General features: G+C 39.7%; 1 protein-coding gene across 2 annotated transcripts in view; it reads right to left on the bottom strand.

The window, feature by feature from the left end:
- Positions 1 to 14,823, bottom strand: part of pik3ca (phosphatidylinositol-4,5-bisphosphate 3-kinase, catalytic subunit alpha) — a 29,371-nt gene extending 14,548 nt beyond the window's left edge. The window contains exons 1-11 of one of the 2 annotated variants that reach the window (XM_084355240.1): positions 14,456 to 14,823; positions 13,967 to 14,034; positions 8,788 to 8,895; positions 8,367 to 8,535; positions 7,793 to 7,919; positions 7,144 to 7,353; positions 6,548 to 6,642; positions 6,231 to 6,386; positions 4,518 to 4,763; positions 3,869 to 3,954; positions 2,838 to 2,943 (exon numbers count right to left, since the gene is read on the bottom strand). In XM_084355240.1, the coding sequence (XP_084211366.1) occupies positions 2,838 to 2,943; positions 3,869 to 3,954; positions 4,518 to 4,763; positions 6,231 to 6,386; positions 6,548 to 6,642; positions 7,144 to 7,353; positions 7,793 to 7,919; positions 8,367 to 8,535; positions 8,788 to 8,843 (1,251 nt within the window). In that variant the 5' untranslated portion in view covers positions 8,844 to 8,895; positions 13,967 to 14,034; positions 14,456 to 14,823. Of the gene's footprint in view, positions 1 to 2,837; positions 2,944 to 3,868; positions 3,955 to 4,517; positions 4,764 to 6,230; positions 6,387 to 6,547; positions 6,643 to 7,143; positions 7,354 to 7,792; positions 7,920 to 8,366; positions 8,536 to 8,787; positions 8,896 to 13,158; positions 13,214 to 13,966; positions 14,035 to 14,455 lie in introns of those variants that run through there. The other variant, XM_084355241.1, reaches the window with a different exon arrangement.

Here is a 14,823-nt window from a genome sequence, read left to right as displayed (position 1 = left end):
GGATTTGCTTTGTTTTTTATACACTTATTATTATATGTATTAGTCCATTATTTGATTCCTTGTGAAAATCACAGAGAGCAAACAGGTGCTCCTTGCAACTAAATAGTCTCAGTCTGGAAGTAAATGCACAGACAACACATCCACAGGTTAATATTTACAGCTCAGTTTTTGGTCTGCTCAGTCAAGTCAGACCCTTTTAATGTCTTTAAACCTTCTGAAATGCAGCTTTCCCAGTGTCTTCCTGGACTTAAATGAAAACTGATTATGCACCATGGTCAGGGGTAGTGTTGTAACCATACTAACATTTCTAATTTTGATACAATACCTTGAAAAATACCAATATTCCATACCACAGGGGAAACAAATGCCACAACATTGAGGGCATACAATTTCAGATTTTTATTTATAGATTAATATAACAAGCAGGCTTGTGTAATGTGTGTTAAGAACAACAGCATCTAAGTTAATTTACTTCTGGAGGAAGTCGGACTATGTGGTCATTACAGCGGTGCTTTCTGAGAGGAGAGCAAAAAACACAGCTAGCACTGGAGTATCGATACTGCAAAAAATTGAGTACTGAAACTGTTTCACATAATCAGCACATATATTTATAGATGTCCATTCTTTTGACAACACCAGTCAGGGGTGCTGGGTATTTCCCTATTCCTTAGATTACGTTTTAGGAGGAGATGCTGTTTATTTGCCTTTCATGTGGTGGTTTGCGGCACGCTGATACGCAAACAGATGTTAGTTTCAATTATAAGGTTTCAAAGGGCATCAAAGGTCTAAGTGGCTTAAAATGATGTTGGTAAATTTTAACAACTTCTGATTGATTTTGATTGATTTTTTAGCCCTTCTAACAAGGTTTAACAAGAAACCCAGTGACCATGCCAACACTCATTCATCCTGAAAGTTTAAGTCTGCCTGTCTTCTGTTGTAGATTAGTGCTGTATATGTCATCACATCCTGTTATTTGTTATGGTACTGGCAGAATATTCAGTTAAACTCTGAATGGGACCTTGTCCATGTATGACTGCTTGATGATGAGGTTATTGATAATGGCACGAGGGAAAGACAAATCATCAAATTAAAAAAAGTTAAGTCTTTCAAGGTTATCAAACAATCTTAAACTTCAGCACTCCCACAACCAAACTACTATCTAAGCCTTCACAAAAGCTGAGGAAATGTTTAAGATAACATCTTAATCCGCAGAGAGAGTGTTCACTAAGGGGCAGCCATGGAACCAGGTGACAAAGGGCAACAATGTGAGGCGGACTGAGTTACATGCAGACAGCCAGTCAAAATGCACCCTATTTATAGTGAGTGGTGGCACAAAAGGCTGCTGCGGAGAAGTGTTTATCTTTAATTCAACTGGGGCATGAAAGAGCATCCGCTAACCTGACCTCAACCTAGCATGGCGCGGGATGGGACAGGACTCACTCCAGGTGTCTGTTACAATATCCATGACTGGCATTCATTGATACAGTCCACACTCACACTCACACACACCTCACTCTCGTCTTGCCTTCCACCACAGAGCGATGAAAGAAAAATCAATCAGTGTGGGTGTCTGTTACAAGTTTCAGAGCCAATGCACAAAAAAACAGACAGTTTTACAACACATGGTGTCTAAACATAAGTCAAATGTACGGACAGTCATACTCTAACTTTACAGCCCTAATTTTGAATTTGCATTATCAGAGTATTAAATGTTTCTGTTCAAATACTTTGATATGAGTTTGAAAGAGAACAATTAGCCCCTTACACAACGTGCCATTAGTGTGCCTTGCAGTGAAGCGAAACATAGTCTAACATGAATGGAAAAGTCTCCTCTGCCGATTATGTTTCTGTTGATGTTTTCTGCCACCACAGTGCCCATGGCTGATTAGTAATTAAACAGAACCAAAGACGATACCACGGCTCCCATTCACCTTGGACACATATACGCAGACAGACTGACACATCGAGTAGGGTAGGTTCATGTGCCAATACCAGCACATGCTAACAGACACACAGACAGAGAAAAGGTACCTACACTATATAAGTCCCTCCAGGATAGGTAAACATGCCATGTTAAAGATTTAGACACATGAAGGCCATCTGCTCTCTGCTATCTTTAGATTGTGACAACTGTAGCTATACTGCTTCGTATGATCACTTAGGCTAACCTTTATTCCTTTGCCTAACATGAGCTTGTCCTTGTTTTTTGTTTCGTGTTATCTGTTTGTTCGTATTCTATCACAACTGTTGCATTTTCAGTTAAACTGTAGGACAAAGTATTTTACTTTTCCATAATTTCTAACTCAGGATGTGCACCATCAGTTAACAATTACACATCGCTACCTTGCTATTCAGCACCAGAATTACACATTTAAATAACATATTGACAAAATTTGCACCGAAGACAAGCATCCGTTACTAATGTTAACAACACCAGTTAACTGTTGCATTGAAGATGTTATGCAGCCACCCAGCCACCGCTTCTCCTGTCGTTCTCGTGTTTTGTAGGATATTTTGCAGTGTTCATAATGCACGGCTCAAAGTCCCACAGCATTTAAAACATGATTCGGTTGTTGAAGAATGTGCTTCAGGGTTTCAAATGGGTCTCATACGCAGTACTTTTTCAGACAATATTTAAACTTATAGTTTAAACTGTGCTCAATTTTGAAACGACCAGTCTAAGTTTAAACTTAGTTTTCTGAAAAATCCCTATTTCTAACTGCTAAAAACAAAAATGGAACAGTGATATCTAAATTCCTAGTGAGACACCTCCTGTTTTGGCATGTCCAACTTCTTGTCAACTTAATTTGCACTGCAAAGTCTGCTTTCTTTCCTACCTCCTTGGCTCCCTTCCTGCCCTTGACAGAGCAGATGGAGAGGCAGAGTCTGGCAGCCCGGGGTATGTCTGGGATGTACATATCATAGGTGAGCCACTCATTCCACCTGGAGATAGAGAATGAAAGAGAAATGGAGATAATTGGGGAGTGCTTCCAGTACAGGAAAACTGAATTCTCAGAAACAACACTTTCAGTAACAAAATTAAAGACGGACAGAGCCAAATATACATAAATGCCAGAATTACCATTATAAAAAGATTGTTCTACAAGGCATGTACTATATAGTATAGACAGTATTCCTTCTACCCCACCACAGGTATAAGAGTGGAACAAGGCTTAGGTTCAACAGTAACGTAATACAGCAGTTTAGTGTTACTAGCCAACGCTAAACTGTTAACTTTACCCGCTCCTGCCTTAGACAGCTTAAAGTTAATTAGCAGTCTAAATAGTCTATTTCAGTACTATTCAGATAAATAAGGAGAAAGCGAATTCAAGTAGTAGTTTTTCCATTATTGATTCATTGCATTAAATTTAATCTAATTTATTCTGACTTTTTCTGTTTTTACTTTTCATTGTATAATTACTTGCTTTCACATTAACTATTAAGAAAAGCTCTTCAAAAATAACTTTCATTATTGATTAATGAATGATTAAAATTATTATTTTAAGATTTATCGTTTGGTCAATATAATGTCAAAAAGTGACAAATGTGAAAAATGCTCATCACAAGAGCACAAAGTGAAGTCTTCAAACTGCTCCTTTTCTCCAACCGACAGTCTAAAACCCAAAGACTCGTCATTTACTACCATAAAAGACAAGAAAAGCAGAAAACCCTTACATTTAAGAAGCTGGAACCAGCAAATGTTTGACATTTTTATATAAAAAATGACATTAATCAATCATCAAAGTAGTTGTCTTTCGATTGACTGATCGTTTAATTAACTAACTAGGTATTATTTCAAAAAAGGTTGCTGCAATTAAGGACTGCTGTAATAAATTACAAGTTATTGTAATGACAGGTGCACAGTTACCTGGGGTTAGAGCAGGGTACTCTCTGTGTGTTGACATTGTCACACATCTGTTCACCTCCGTGGTAGATGCCTGTTCTCACATATATCTGTAAGTGGACAAGAGAAGCAGAGTGCAAATGTGATATATCTTCACGTCAACATTGTTAAGAGACTGTCCTGTTGGACAAGTTATCTCAGATGTACAGGATTAACAGCATGTAACAGCTGTCATATTAAATGATCATTACACTTCAGTGGCATGCAGTCAGGCAGTTTTGTCAAGACTGGTTTCATTTAAACAAATGATTCATGACAGCACACAAACATGAGCCACCAGAGCTGCTTTCTCTTGGTAAAGGTCTTTGAGTGTTTGTTTCCACAGGAAGTGGGAGAGTTCGAAGATAGGAGTCTGTGCAAAACTGAAAAAACAGACAACAAATATGGCTGCAGTGCAAATCTTAATTACATCTGATGAATACATTTTTATTAAGAATATGCAAAAAACACACATAACACTATTTACATCATTTACTAAATGATTATTCCTCTCAATTTGACCAATTCTAGTCTTCTCCTACCATCAATGTAAGAATAGATTACTCTAATCTATTCTTACATTGCTGGCAAGTATCTGACACTAGTATACTCCTATAGGACTTTGCATCCCCACCTTGTCTATGTCCCGTATGTTGACGTTAACATAGGTGGCACAAAGGATTCGTATTCGCAGAGTTCCGTTGATGGTCCACAGCGACTTGGCAGCTGCCTCGCCATTCATATAGGATGTTGCCGTGGAGATGCGTCGAGAGTATGACGGCATGACAAAATTATCTGTAGGCAACTGGGTGTACAGGCTGTCCTTCGCCATTAGCATCAGGTTAGGCATCCTGCCCAGCATGATGCAACTACGGATATACTAGAGGAGAGAGAGACAGAGAGAGGGAATGACACAGAGGAGGACGGTTAGACTGAAAGTTCTCAGAGCTGCTAGAGTTACACCGTGCATGAGAGTAATTAATGATGCCAACTGGTCATCTTCCAGCAGCTGTGGAGTGACTGTAGAGCAAACAGTGACACTTTGTGCATCTTCTACTTGGATCTAGCACACGACACTTCTCAGATCACTGCACGTGGGGAAATGGTTCCAGTGTTGGAAGTAATGAAAATGAATGTTGTGTTGACATATTCACAATGTTTCAACAAATAAAGGATCTGAAATGGATCAGGCATTAGCTAACTAGCTCCTGGCACAGATTTATCCAAAAGGCCTGGAGCAGACCTGAGCCCAATTCAGCAGATTATCTGAAATGTTGCAAAAAAAAAAAAAAATGGGTTGTAGTAACTTTTCATGTTTCATTATCTCTGAGCCAATAAACACATTTAGACACATTCATTAAGTCGAATGTTTGGAATAAATCACTAAAATCATGAGGAAAATATTCACCACCTGTAGATATTATCTTTCATACCTTTGAACAAAATTTATCGGTCGATTGTGTACGATTTAGGGGGATCCGCTGGCAGAAATGGATAATAATATTCATGATTGGTTTCATTAGTGTATAATCAGCTAAATCTAAGAATTGTTGTATTTTCGTCACTTAAGAATAAGCCTTTTAATTTTACAGACTGAGTGGGTCTTTTTCCACTTCCTCAGGACGTCAACCCAGTATTGCAGGGATTTGTATTTCCATCACAACAAAGCTACCCGCTTGAGTGGCACACTTGTCTTCGATAGTGGTCAAGAGCAGCTGTTAAGCCTTTTCCTCCCTGTCGTATTATCGAAGAATGGCTGCTAACAAAAACCTTCTAATACAGAGATAAACACATTTTATTCCCTACAGTAAAAGTCTCCCATTATTTAGTTATTTAAAAGCTTTTAATATGAAGTCGCAAAATCAGGAAATTTTTGTTTTTCACCAGCAGTAACTTAATACAACTTCTGAAACAGCTGGTTATGATAGGAAAGAAACTAAACGTATAACCACAGAGGTACAGTAAGAAGCTACAATAGTACTGAGAGCTAAACACACAAAACGGCTTCCTCTTCAGTCTCCCGCACAAACATCAGTCTCACAATTGTAACACACGCTTGTTTGAGGGGGAGAAGGAGGTCGTCACTGGTTGGCCACGGCCAGACGTCACAGCAGCCCGCCTGGAGTCAGGCTGGGTGTGCTTTGGCCCCACTCTGGAGAGGGTTCATCTCGGGCGTGGCTCGGCACGGTTTAACTAATAATAGAAAAGCAAATCAGTGTGGTCCGGTTTGATTGGGCACCCCACGAGATGCCACTAAATACTGGACTTTTAAGATCTTAATTTTCACTTATTTTACTATTTCATGACCTGGGAATGTCCTAAACAGATTGCTTCTTGCGTCTCTTACCTTGTACTGGCTGATGGGGTACTTTTCCAGCAGGTACTCGTCACAGCCACAAACTTTGAGGATGTATTTACCCTGATACTCCTGAACACACATCTTAAGCTGCTCTGGGGACAGCAGCATGCTGCGTGTCTTCTTACGAATGGCCTCTGCTATCACCTTTAGGACGAGACACCAGCAGACAGCCTACATTAGACTATGGTATGGCCTGTAGTGACACCCTTCAATTTCCTCATGTTGAGTTTAAAACTGACGGTGATATACAGTTGTGGCTCATGACTGATTCACTGTCTTTTTACTTTAGTGCATTTTCAGCCCACCTGCTCAGGCACACAGTCGTGGTTGATCTTCAAAGTATACTTTTGTTTGTCGTTGTTTGGAGAAACAATCACCCAAATCACAACAATAATCTGACCTACAAAAAGAGATGGACAGAAAAACAGATTAAAACAGAGGCTGAGAAGAAAGAATCAATATATCTAATTTTACCTTGAGCAGCAACCAGGAAACAATAACCCACCTATAATTATTCTGAGGTCTGAGGGTTTTATATATTGAGTACTGTGCTTCCTTTCTAAGTATTGTTTTAAAACAATAGCATCTCACTAACAGCACTTCAATCAATTCATCGATTGCTGCGCTCATTATCGTAGTTCCTATCCATTGTGGAGGCTGACCAGCAACGATTAAGTATTGATGTGTGGCTAAAATGTTCACTGCTTGTTCCCTGTTGGCCTCTTGTTGTCTTTAAGTGCTTTGTTTGTGTTTTATTTTCTCCAAAAATGATACTCAGAGGCTTGAAAACAACCAGAAAAGAAAAAAGACACATTTTCTTTTTCCAAAGATTAGATTTAGACACTTGTTTTTCTCTTCTCCCATGATACTGAACAGAAAGCAGACTAAAGCTGTTGCTTACCTTTGTCCAGTTTGCTATAGATGTGTTTGGGAAGTTCTTGTGTGGATTCTACGTTGGGTGGGTAAACATACAGTGCTCTACTGTGGGGCCCGCTGGCATCTCTCAGCTCCACAGAGTCTTTACAAACATTCAGGATGTTTCTCCTAAAGTCCTGAACCTCTGGGTCCTTCACAAGGTCAAATTCACACACAGGCATACCAATGGCAAAACCTGGAAGAATAGAAAGCAGAGACAGTAAGGTTCTGTCTTTTATTTTTTGGTCTTTTAAGGCAGTTTTGTCTAGATTCGTCCATTTAAAGACAGAAAAATAACGTTTTCTCCCTATACCTACTGTAGTTCCAAAACAACATAACAAAACAACGATCAAGAATAAATTTAAGTAGGTTTAATACATCAAAATTCTCAAAATTGGCCTAATGACATAGCTCAGGTAAGCTTTTTCATTCCCATCTCAGTTGCAGATATTGTTCTGAGCAATAAAGCTTGCCTCAGCTAAACAGGTTGTTATTTACAGAAATTAAACATTAACAATTTGCTTAAAATGTACAACAATATAGTTCTTTTTAACTGAACAAGAAAACATATTTTTGGACCAATGGACCAAGGCTACAACAGAACCAGTTCTATAAAATGAGAAAAAAACTCTCACCAATCTCTCTGTTGAGGATCTTTTCCTCTCTGTTGCCAACTGGTTCAATGACCTTGAGGAAGGGCTGGAAGAGTCGGAGGTCACACAGCCTCCGGGTTTCGTCATAGAACTCCTCCCGCTCTGCTTCCTGCAGGCAGGGAAAAAACAGAGGCAGTGTTCAAACTACTCCACCTTCTTTTTCATGACAGCCAAAGGTGAATTGCTGTAAGAGCTGAAGGTCTTCCTGCAGGTTGGATGGATGTTTTGAAAAAGGGCCAGGCGTGGTGTGTTTCGAAGCATTTTCTAAATGTATGATATGTTCAGTTTTATAGAGGGGCAACCAAGATGTGAACTACTTATTCTAGAGTCTTCCATTCACAACAAATTGGAGGCAGGGTTTCCCCTGTCATTTTTGAGGGAGCAGGAACACATTGCCTTTATTTCAAGTACAGTATCTGATAAGTTTCAGAGCCCTATTTCTTTTTATTAAAACAGGCTCCAGAACATTTTTGTGTTCATAGACGTTATTAAACAGATGTCTGGGGTCATTCAGATGAACATCTCTGCCTGCTAGATATTAAAACTGAGATCTTACCTGTGTGACACTGACAAAGATGTAGGACGTCTCCTCCTGTAGGAGGTGATGGAGGGGATATTTCCTGGCTTCCTTGAACAGCTCATGTTTGATGGTGATGAGTGTGGCCTCACGGAGACACTCGAGGGTAAGAATCATCCCATTGGGCAGCAGGCAGTCCACCAGGATCCTGCATGTTGATGACGAACTGAGTTATTTACTTTTCCCTTACTATCCCCTCTGAGCATTTAACACTGTTAAGATTTCCTTCATATTAAATAAGAATGTATATATTAAACAATACAGTAACAACATAACTAAATACTAAATAATATCACCAATATCATTTTTTAAATCTCCAATAACATTGATTAACAAGCTAAACGTTGCCAAGAGCATGTGCACACTATAAAAAACACAAAATCCAGTTAGTGTGTCATACCTGGGGGGCATCAAGTGGATGCCCCATAGCTCCCCTGAGGACGGCCTGGGAGGCATCTTCCTCTATGTCTCCCAGCTCAGTCACACAGTTGCAGCTGCAGAGGACAACCTGAAAGATAACAACAGTTTCAAACAAGTTCAGACCCTCATTATGTAAAGGCTGAAACCCTGCTCAACTTAAGCCCTTGTGGTAATACATAAAAACATGTAGGTGCAGTTATTATTAAATAAAGTGTGTTAAATATAGTTAAATATAGTTTACCTGATGTATCTGTTCATACTCTGAATGCTGTTTTTATAGTCACTTAATCAGAAGCAGGGTGACTAATGAACACTGTTCAACAAAAGTGCATGTGCTTCACTTTCAAGGTGACCCAATGGGTGCACATGAAACCACTTCACAGTGCTGCCAAATGTTTATGTGCCGTGTGACTTTCCAAACAACAAACTGCTTTCAATATCTGGAAAACTTGTTTTAAAAAAGCTGCCCAATGACCAATCTGGTGGTTTTTAGCTCAAAATGACCTGAAGTACTGCCTTCTCGCTGTGTGAGGCTCAGCTGTGTTCACTGAGATAAAGAGAACAAGCATGTTCAGTCAACCACACAGCAGCAGCACTAAAACAAGAACAGTAACTGTTTGCAGAGCATCTTACCAATAGGCTGCACTTACAGACCAGAAGGTTTTTGGTATGTTGATTTAACTCATATTTCATCAGAAACATAACTTAAGTCGCACATTAAGTGGGTCATCACAGAGGCCGATAATGCATGGCCTCAAAAGAAGCAACGTGTCATGCGTGTCTATGTGTGTGCAAAACCAAAGACATATCTGCTTGTGCCCAAAGTGAAGGCAATGTGAAACACCTAAGAGGAAGTTGTACACCTCTGTGGTGTTAGAAACTAAATACTTTATCTTACCACTCGTATCATACGGAACAATTAACTCAAGGTAGAGACAGACAAATAGTTTCCTAGTGGTCTCTAGAGAGAAAATAATTTCTAACTCATCCTGTAAATAAAATGTCTATCTGGTCCAACAATCTCAGATTAACTATAAAGATGAACTACATATTATTCCCTCATGTTTATGAATGATTCAAGTCTTGTTGCTTGTTCCAATCAACTGCCCAACAGTGCTGTACTATCTCTATTTAGAGCGTCATCCATTTATTAGTAAGTCAAACTTCCGTTTCATCATTTGCTGGTGATAACCCAACTCCATCATGTGGCACAATACTGAGAGACCCTGCTTCTGACGGATATGGGGAGATGTGTATGAGCCATTTAGCCATCAGAAACTGACTTCAATTGGCTGAACAGTACTTGGCCCGACACTCAACACTAAATGCAGCAACTAAAGAAGTCACTTTCTTTTGGGGAATTCAGCTAGGTCAACTGATACTGACCTGATGTTGAAATTGAATCCTGGAAAAGACCTTCATCACAAGTCTTCCCAGCCCATTCTCTTCAATCTGGGCTATAAGAATGCCTTATCGCCCCTCATACCACCCATACACATAATCATGTCGTAGCACCAAGAATCAGTATTGGATGTATTTCTAATTATTGGCTCCAATACATCCACACCAAATACCAACTATAATACTATGAGAGTCCTAAACACTGCATAGTAATCTTCTTGTTCTTATAGGGAAGTGAGAGCATCTTTTTCACACCAAAGCCAGTTATTCAACCATGGCTGTCAAGAGTAGAGAGGCCTAGACTGGTTTAACCTCTGGCCTCTGAATCACAACACATTCGTTTTTCAACAATCAAATAAGAATTAAAGAGGAACTACATGGCAATTCAGTCTGGCATCTCTGTACAACAGGCCTTTTTTGTTGGAGATCATTATTTTTTTAAATGGATATTATATCAGTACAGCAGTTTAGCACATAAAGAGTAGCATGAACTTTAGGGCCTATTAAATTAACTGCCACCTATTCTGATATTCAATAATCACTTTTTTAGAAAAAAGGGAGCCAAAATTCTCAGATTTACGCTTCTTACATGTGACTATTTTCTGGTGTCTTCACTTCTCTACAAACTTAAAATTGATATCTTTTGGTTGTGGACAAAACAAGACATTTGAGGATGTCATCGTGCTCTGGAGAACACTGAATAATATATTTTTTATATACACAGAACTGTATCTGTACTTGATACTGGCTTTCTTCCTAAACCTTGACTGATTATTAAAGATACATTAATTCAATTTGTGGAAACTATTTCTCACAAAGGAAAAGCAGTTGCTGTAGCTGTGATCTGATCTTACCAGTCAAAATTGGCTCATTCAATTCTCTGTTATGGAGTACTGGGAAACAGCAGGGTCAGGGGAGACTTCATTGTCACAACTATTTTGGACAGGCTGCTCAGGTCCAACACTCACAAACACAGAATCAACACAGTGACTCAACTGTGGATTGTGACACAGTGATGGGAAAGAATGCGTTTCTGTGGGCTCTCAGAAAATTACAACATGATGCCTTCAGCCAACTTATGGCCAAAAACACTTCTCAGGAATGCAATGAAGATGAGAAGAAATCCAAGAATTATTATTATGATCAAACGCATCAATTAATACTGTACAGGGAATATTTTGTCTGCATTGTATTAGCTCTTGCAAATTTGTAAGCTCCTCTGTTGTGATTGTGTTAGCCGTCTAGACTATATTGTTTTAACGTCTTAAGCACAACAAGATATCTGAGCTACATTAAAAGAGCCAGTACTACTTATCTTGAAGACAAACCACATTCCTTCAAAACAACACAGTACTGGCATGAACTTAGTGTTATCTCATTTTAACATAATGAGACAAACTAATTTGAAGATAACATAGTAAAAACTGTATTGATTCCATCAATGATTACTCAATCATCAAACTGTGATGAGTTTAACTTTTTAACTTTCACATTTTTACGGACGGATCAAGGAACTATTTGTGCATTCAGACAATATCCAACAAATCTTTTCCAAAAGAGGGGGATAACTAGTCTGTGAAAAAAATAATAATTAGAAAATAGTGTAAAAATATAGTGACCATGTAGGTAGAATCTTAACTGTTCAATTAACCTGATAGAGCAATCAAATAAGTTAATGCAGACTTTCAGAGCAGTAAAGAATATGTAAATCTGTCAGTATAATAACTGAAATCCAAAATGAAATCAGTCTTATTTTACAATCCTAATTTTACTTTCATATCCCAGGCTTTACCAGGAGTTTAGGCACCCATTGCCTCTGGATACCAGATCAGATGGAATACTTGAGACTAGTGTTGTCAATAAAAATCAATATATTGATATATATTGATTTTTATTTTTTGAAAATGTTTCAGTACTCATTTTTTGCAGTATCTATACACAAATACGAGGTGCGTCTCTTTGCTCTCCTAACAGCGACTTTATATTTGCACCCCTGTAGTGCCAGAATAGCCTCACCTCCTCTAGAAGTGAATACACTAAGATGCAGTTGTGCTTATTACACAGTACACAAGCCTTGTTGTATTTATCTTTTAATAAAAATCTTAAATTTCATGCCCTCAGTTTTGTGTAAATTTTTTCGAACATGTTATATCAAATATCGATATTTTTTAAAGTATTCTATCAAAGTTTAAATTTCCAGTATTGTGACAACACAAGTTAAGCAGCGTGGAAAGAAGCCCTGCTGAACTGGAAGGCTTTGACGATGCTTCCGCCTCTGAATCTCTGCCCACATCTCAGATTTTTTCAGTAATTTAAATGGATCTGGCGGTGTGCCCCTTTGGTCTGCTCCATTTCAGTTTGCCAGTGCGCCGTTGAATTTGTAAGGGCAAGAGCCGGAAAAGGGTTTAAATGGAGTGTAATCTTTCCGCCAGCGGCAGCAACCATGTAAGTGTCAGCTGACAGAACAAACAACAATGTCGGCCTGCAGGGCAAAAAACGTGGTAGCTTTCTTAGTTGACAAATAATTGCCTGTTCACAAAATGAATGTATGTACGCCTGAATGACATTCATCTTTTATCTGCCCTATCAATCTCCCTTTACTTGTTTGTCTTTTTATGGGCCATGTGGTCAAGGTAGGTGTACCCGCTAGTTTTACTGCTTGTATTGAGCAGGGCGTCTGGCGTATACACCACCTGACACACCTTTTAAGTATTGGTTTGCTGGTTGGAAAAGCAACCAAGCCAACCAGAGCTTTGTAGGCATGATTAAGAAAAGAGACATCCCTGTCCTGTGCCAGAGACGGAACAATGTCCACTAAAATAGCAACAAGCATACAGTAGGTGAGATTGACATAGCTGGCGGTCTTAAAATTCATCCACTGAAATGCCAGCTCTTAGATAGGCTTATTTCTTGACTGCTCTACAGTGAAACATTGATTTAGTCTGCTTACCAGGATAGGAGCAATGGGGAATCCACAAATTGAGCACCCACCAGGTAAGGGAAGTTTTGAAGTAGAGTGCCTGGGTGCATCCAAAACTGACAAAGTTAAGCATCCGGGGGGTGAATGGATTGATGGCTACATGATACACAAGGTACAAGGAGAGAAAAACAGATGACGACACCCTCTGAATTTACTCTGAAAAACAATCCTCCAACTGATGAAAACTCCACCCAGTTAAAGTTTAGAGTTATGACTGGGACAGAAATGAGAGAAACAAGAAAGGAAAACAACAAACTTCACTTACAAAGAAGGGTGGCATTGAATATGCACTATGTCTGTACAAGTAAAAACAGAAGAACCCTGAGTTAGAACAAACCGCCCATTGAGCCGCTCTGCGATCTGTGACCCTGATCAGGATGCAGCTAAGCACTTTAGGACAAAAGAGGAAGCTTCCTCACAACACAGGATGTGGGGAGTGGGGAAACATTGGCCTAGACACAAGCTCGCTTTGAATACTGAAACACAACTGCACGACTACTTGTGTAGCTACAGGCGACAGGTTGGCGAGATCAAACCCTAACACATGATGTATTAGTGGTTAACAGAGGGCTTCGCCAGTTGTGCTGCATTACACAACAAAGTGGTTTTAGGAAACACTTGTGTAAACATGATCGATTTTCAATTGCATGTTGTCCATTAAATAAGCTTTGCAATTTCAAGTGTTGGTTACAAGAAAGAAGACAACACTGGGTGTGAAATGTCTTTGCTGGAGAGTCAACAGCAGATAAAGATGGAGACAGGAATTTGTGAAGCATACCTTAGAGAGAGCCCTCCTATTGTGATGATGGGACGGTTCCACCCTTCATGCTTCAATCCATCTTCAAGCTGTCACGGAAATATGTGATGGGAGGAGAGGAAATTAAAAACACAAACAACATCACACTCACTCCATCTATAGCCTGATTCACACTGGCTAGCAGCTGGTTAGCTAACGCTGGGTGTTTGGGAATGACAGCTCAGAGAGGAGTTACACAGCACTGTAAGCTCTCGATGTAATGACATATATAGCCTTAATAATTATAAAAATCAACAACTTGTCCAACCACGTCAGCTCTATTTTAATAAAAACATCTATTCTCACTCATGTCCATCAGTTTGGGAATGGTTAACGTTAGCTAACTTAGCTCTCTTATTCACTAGCTAAACGGCTAACGCTGAGCCTGTCATCCCCTTGTTGGAAAATACATTAACAAGCTATTTGTCTATTAAAAGGGACGAATATATCTATTAAAGCACAGTAGCTTACCCTTTTGAGTTAGCGTCAGCGCAGTGAAGTGTTTGAGGATGCTGCTCTGACAGGCTCCACCAGGCTAATGCCAGTTAGCCTTCCAGCTAGCCAACCCCTCCAGCTCCCTACGGCCGGCTGGTGGCTCCCGGTGCCGGGCAGGCTGTTATCTGACGTCTGACAGCCGCTGTGCCAGCCACCCGTGACAGCCGCTGTTACTCCACACCGACACTAGTAAATCCTCTTGTGTTGTGAATCGTAAGATGTGCAGTCGGAGAATACGTGTCCAAAACGTCCTGTCAAGAAGGGCTCCACCTGAGGATGTTGTGGTAGCAGCTGAGCGGCTGGTCGACTGAACAAGTTGTCTTGCTGCGGCACTGCAGCCACGC

Source organism: Pagrus pagrus (genome assembly GCF_965226575.1).
Source record: "Pagrus pagrus genome assembly, chromosome: 6".
NCBI lineage: Eukaryota > Metazoa > Chordata > Actinopteri > Spariformes > Sparidae > Pagrus > Pagrus pagrus.
The sequence above is the reverse complement of the archived record's forward strand: the minus strand, read 5'-3'. Positions and strand labels throughout refer to the sequence as shown.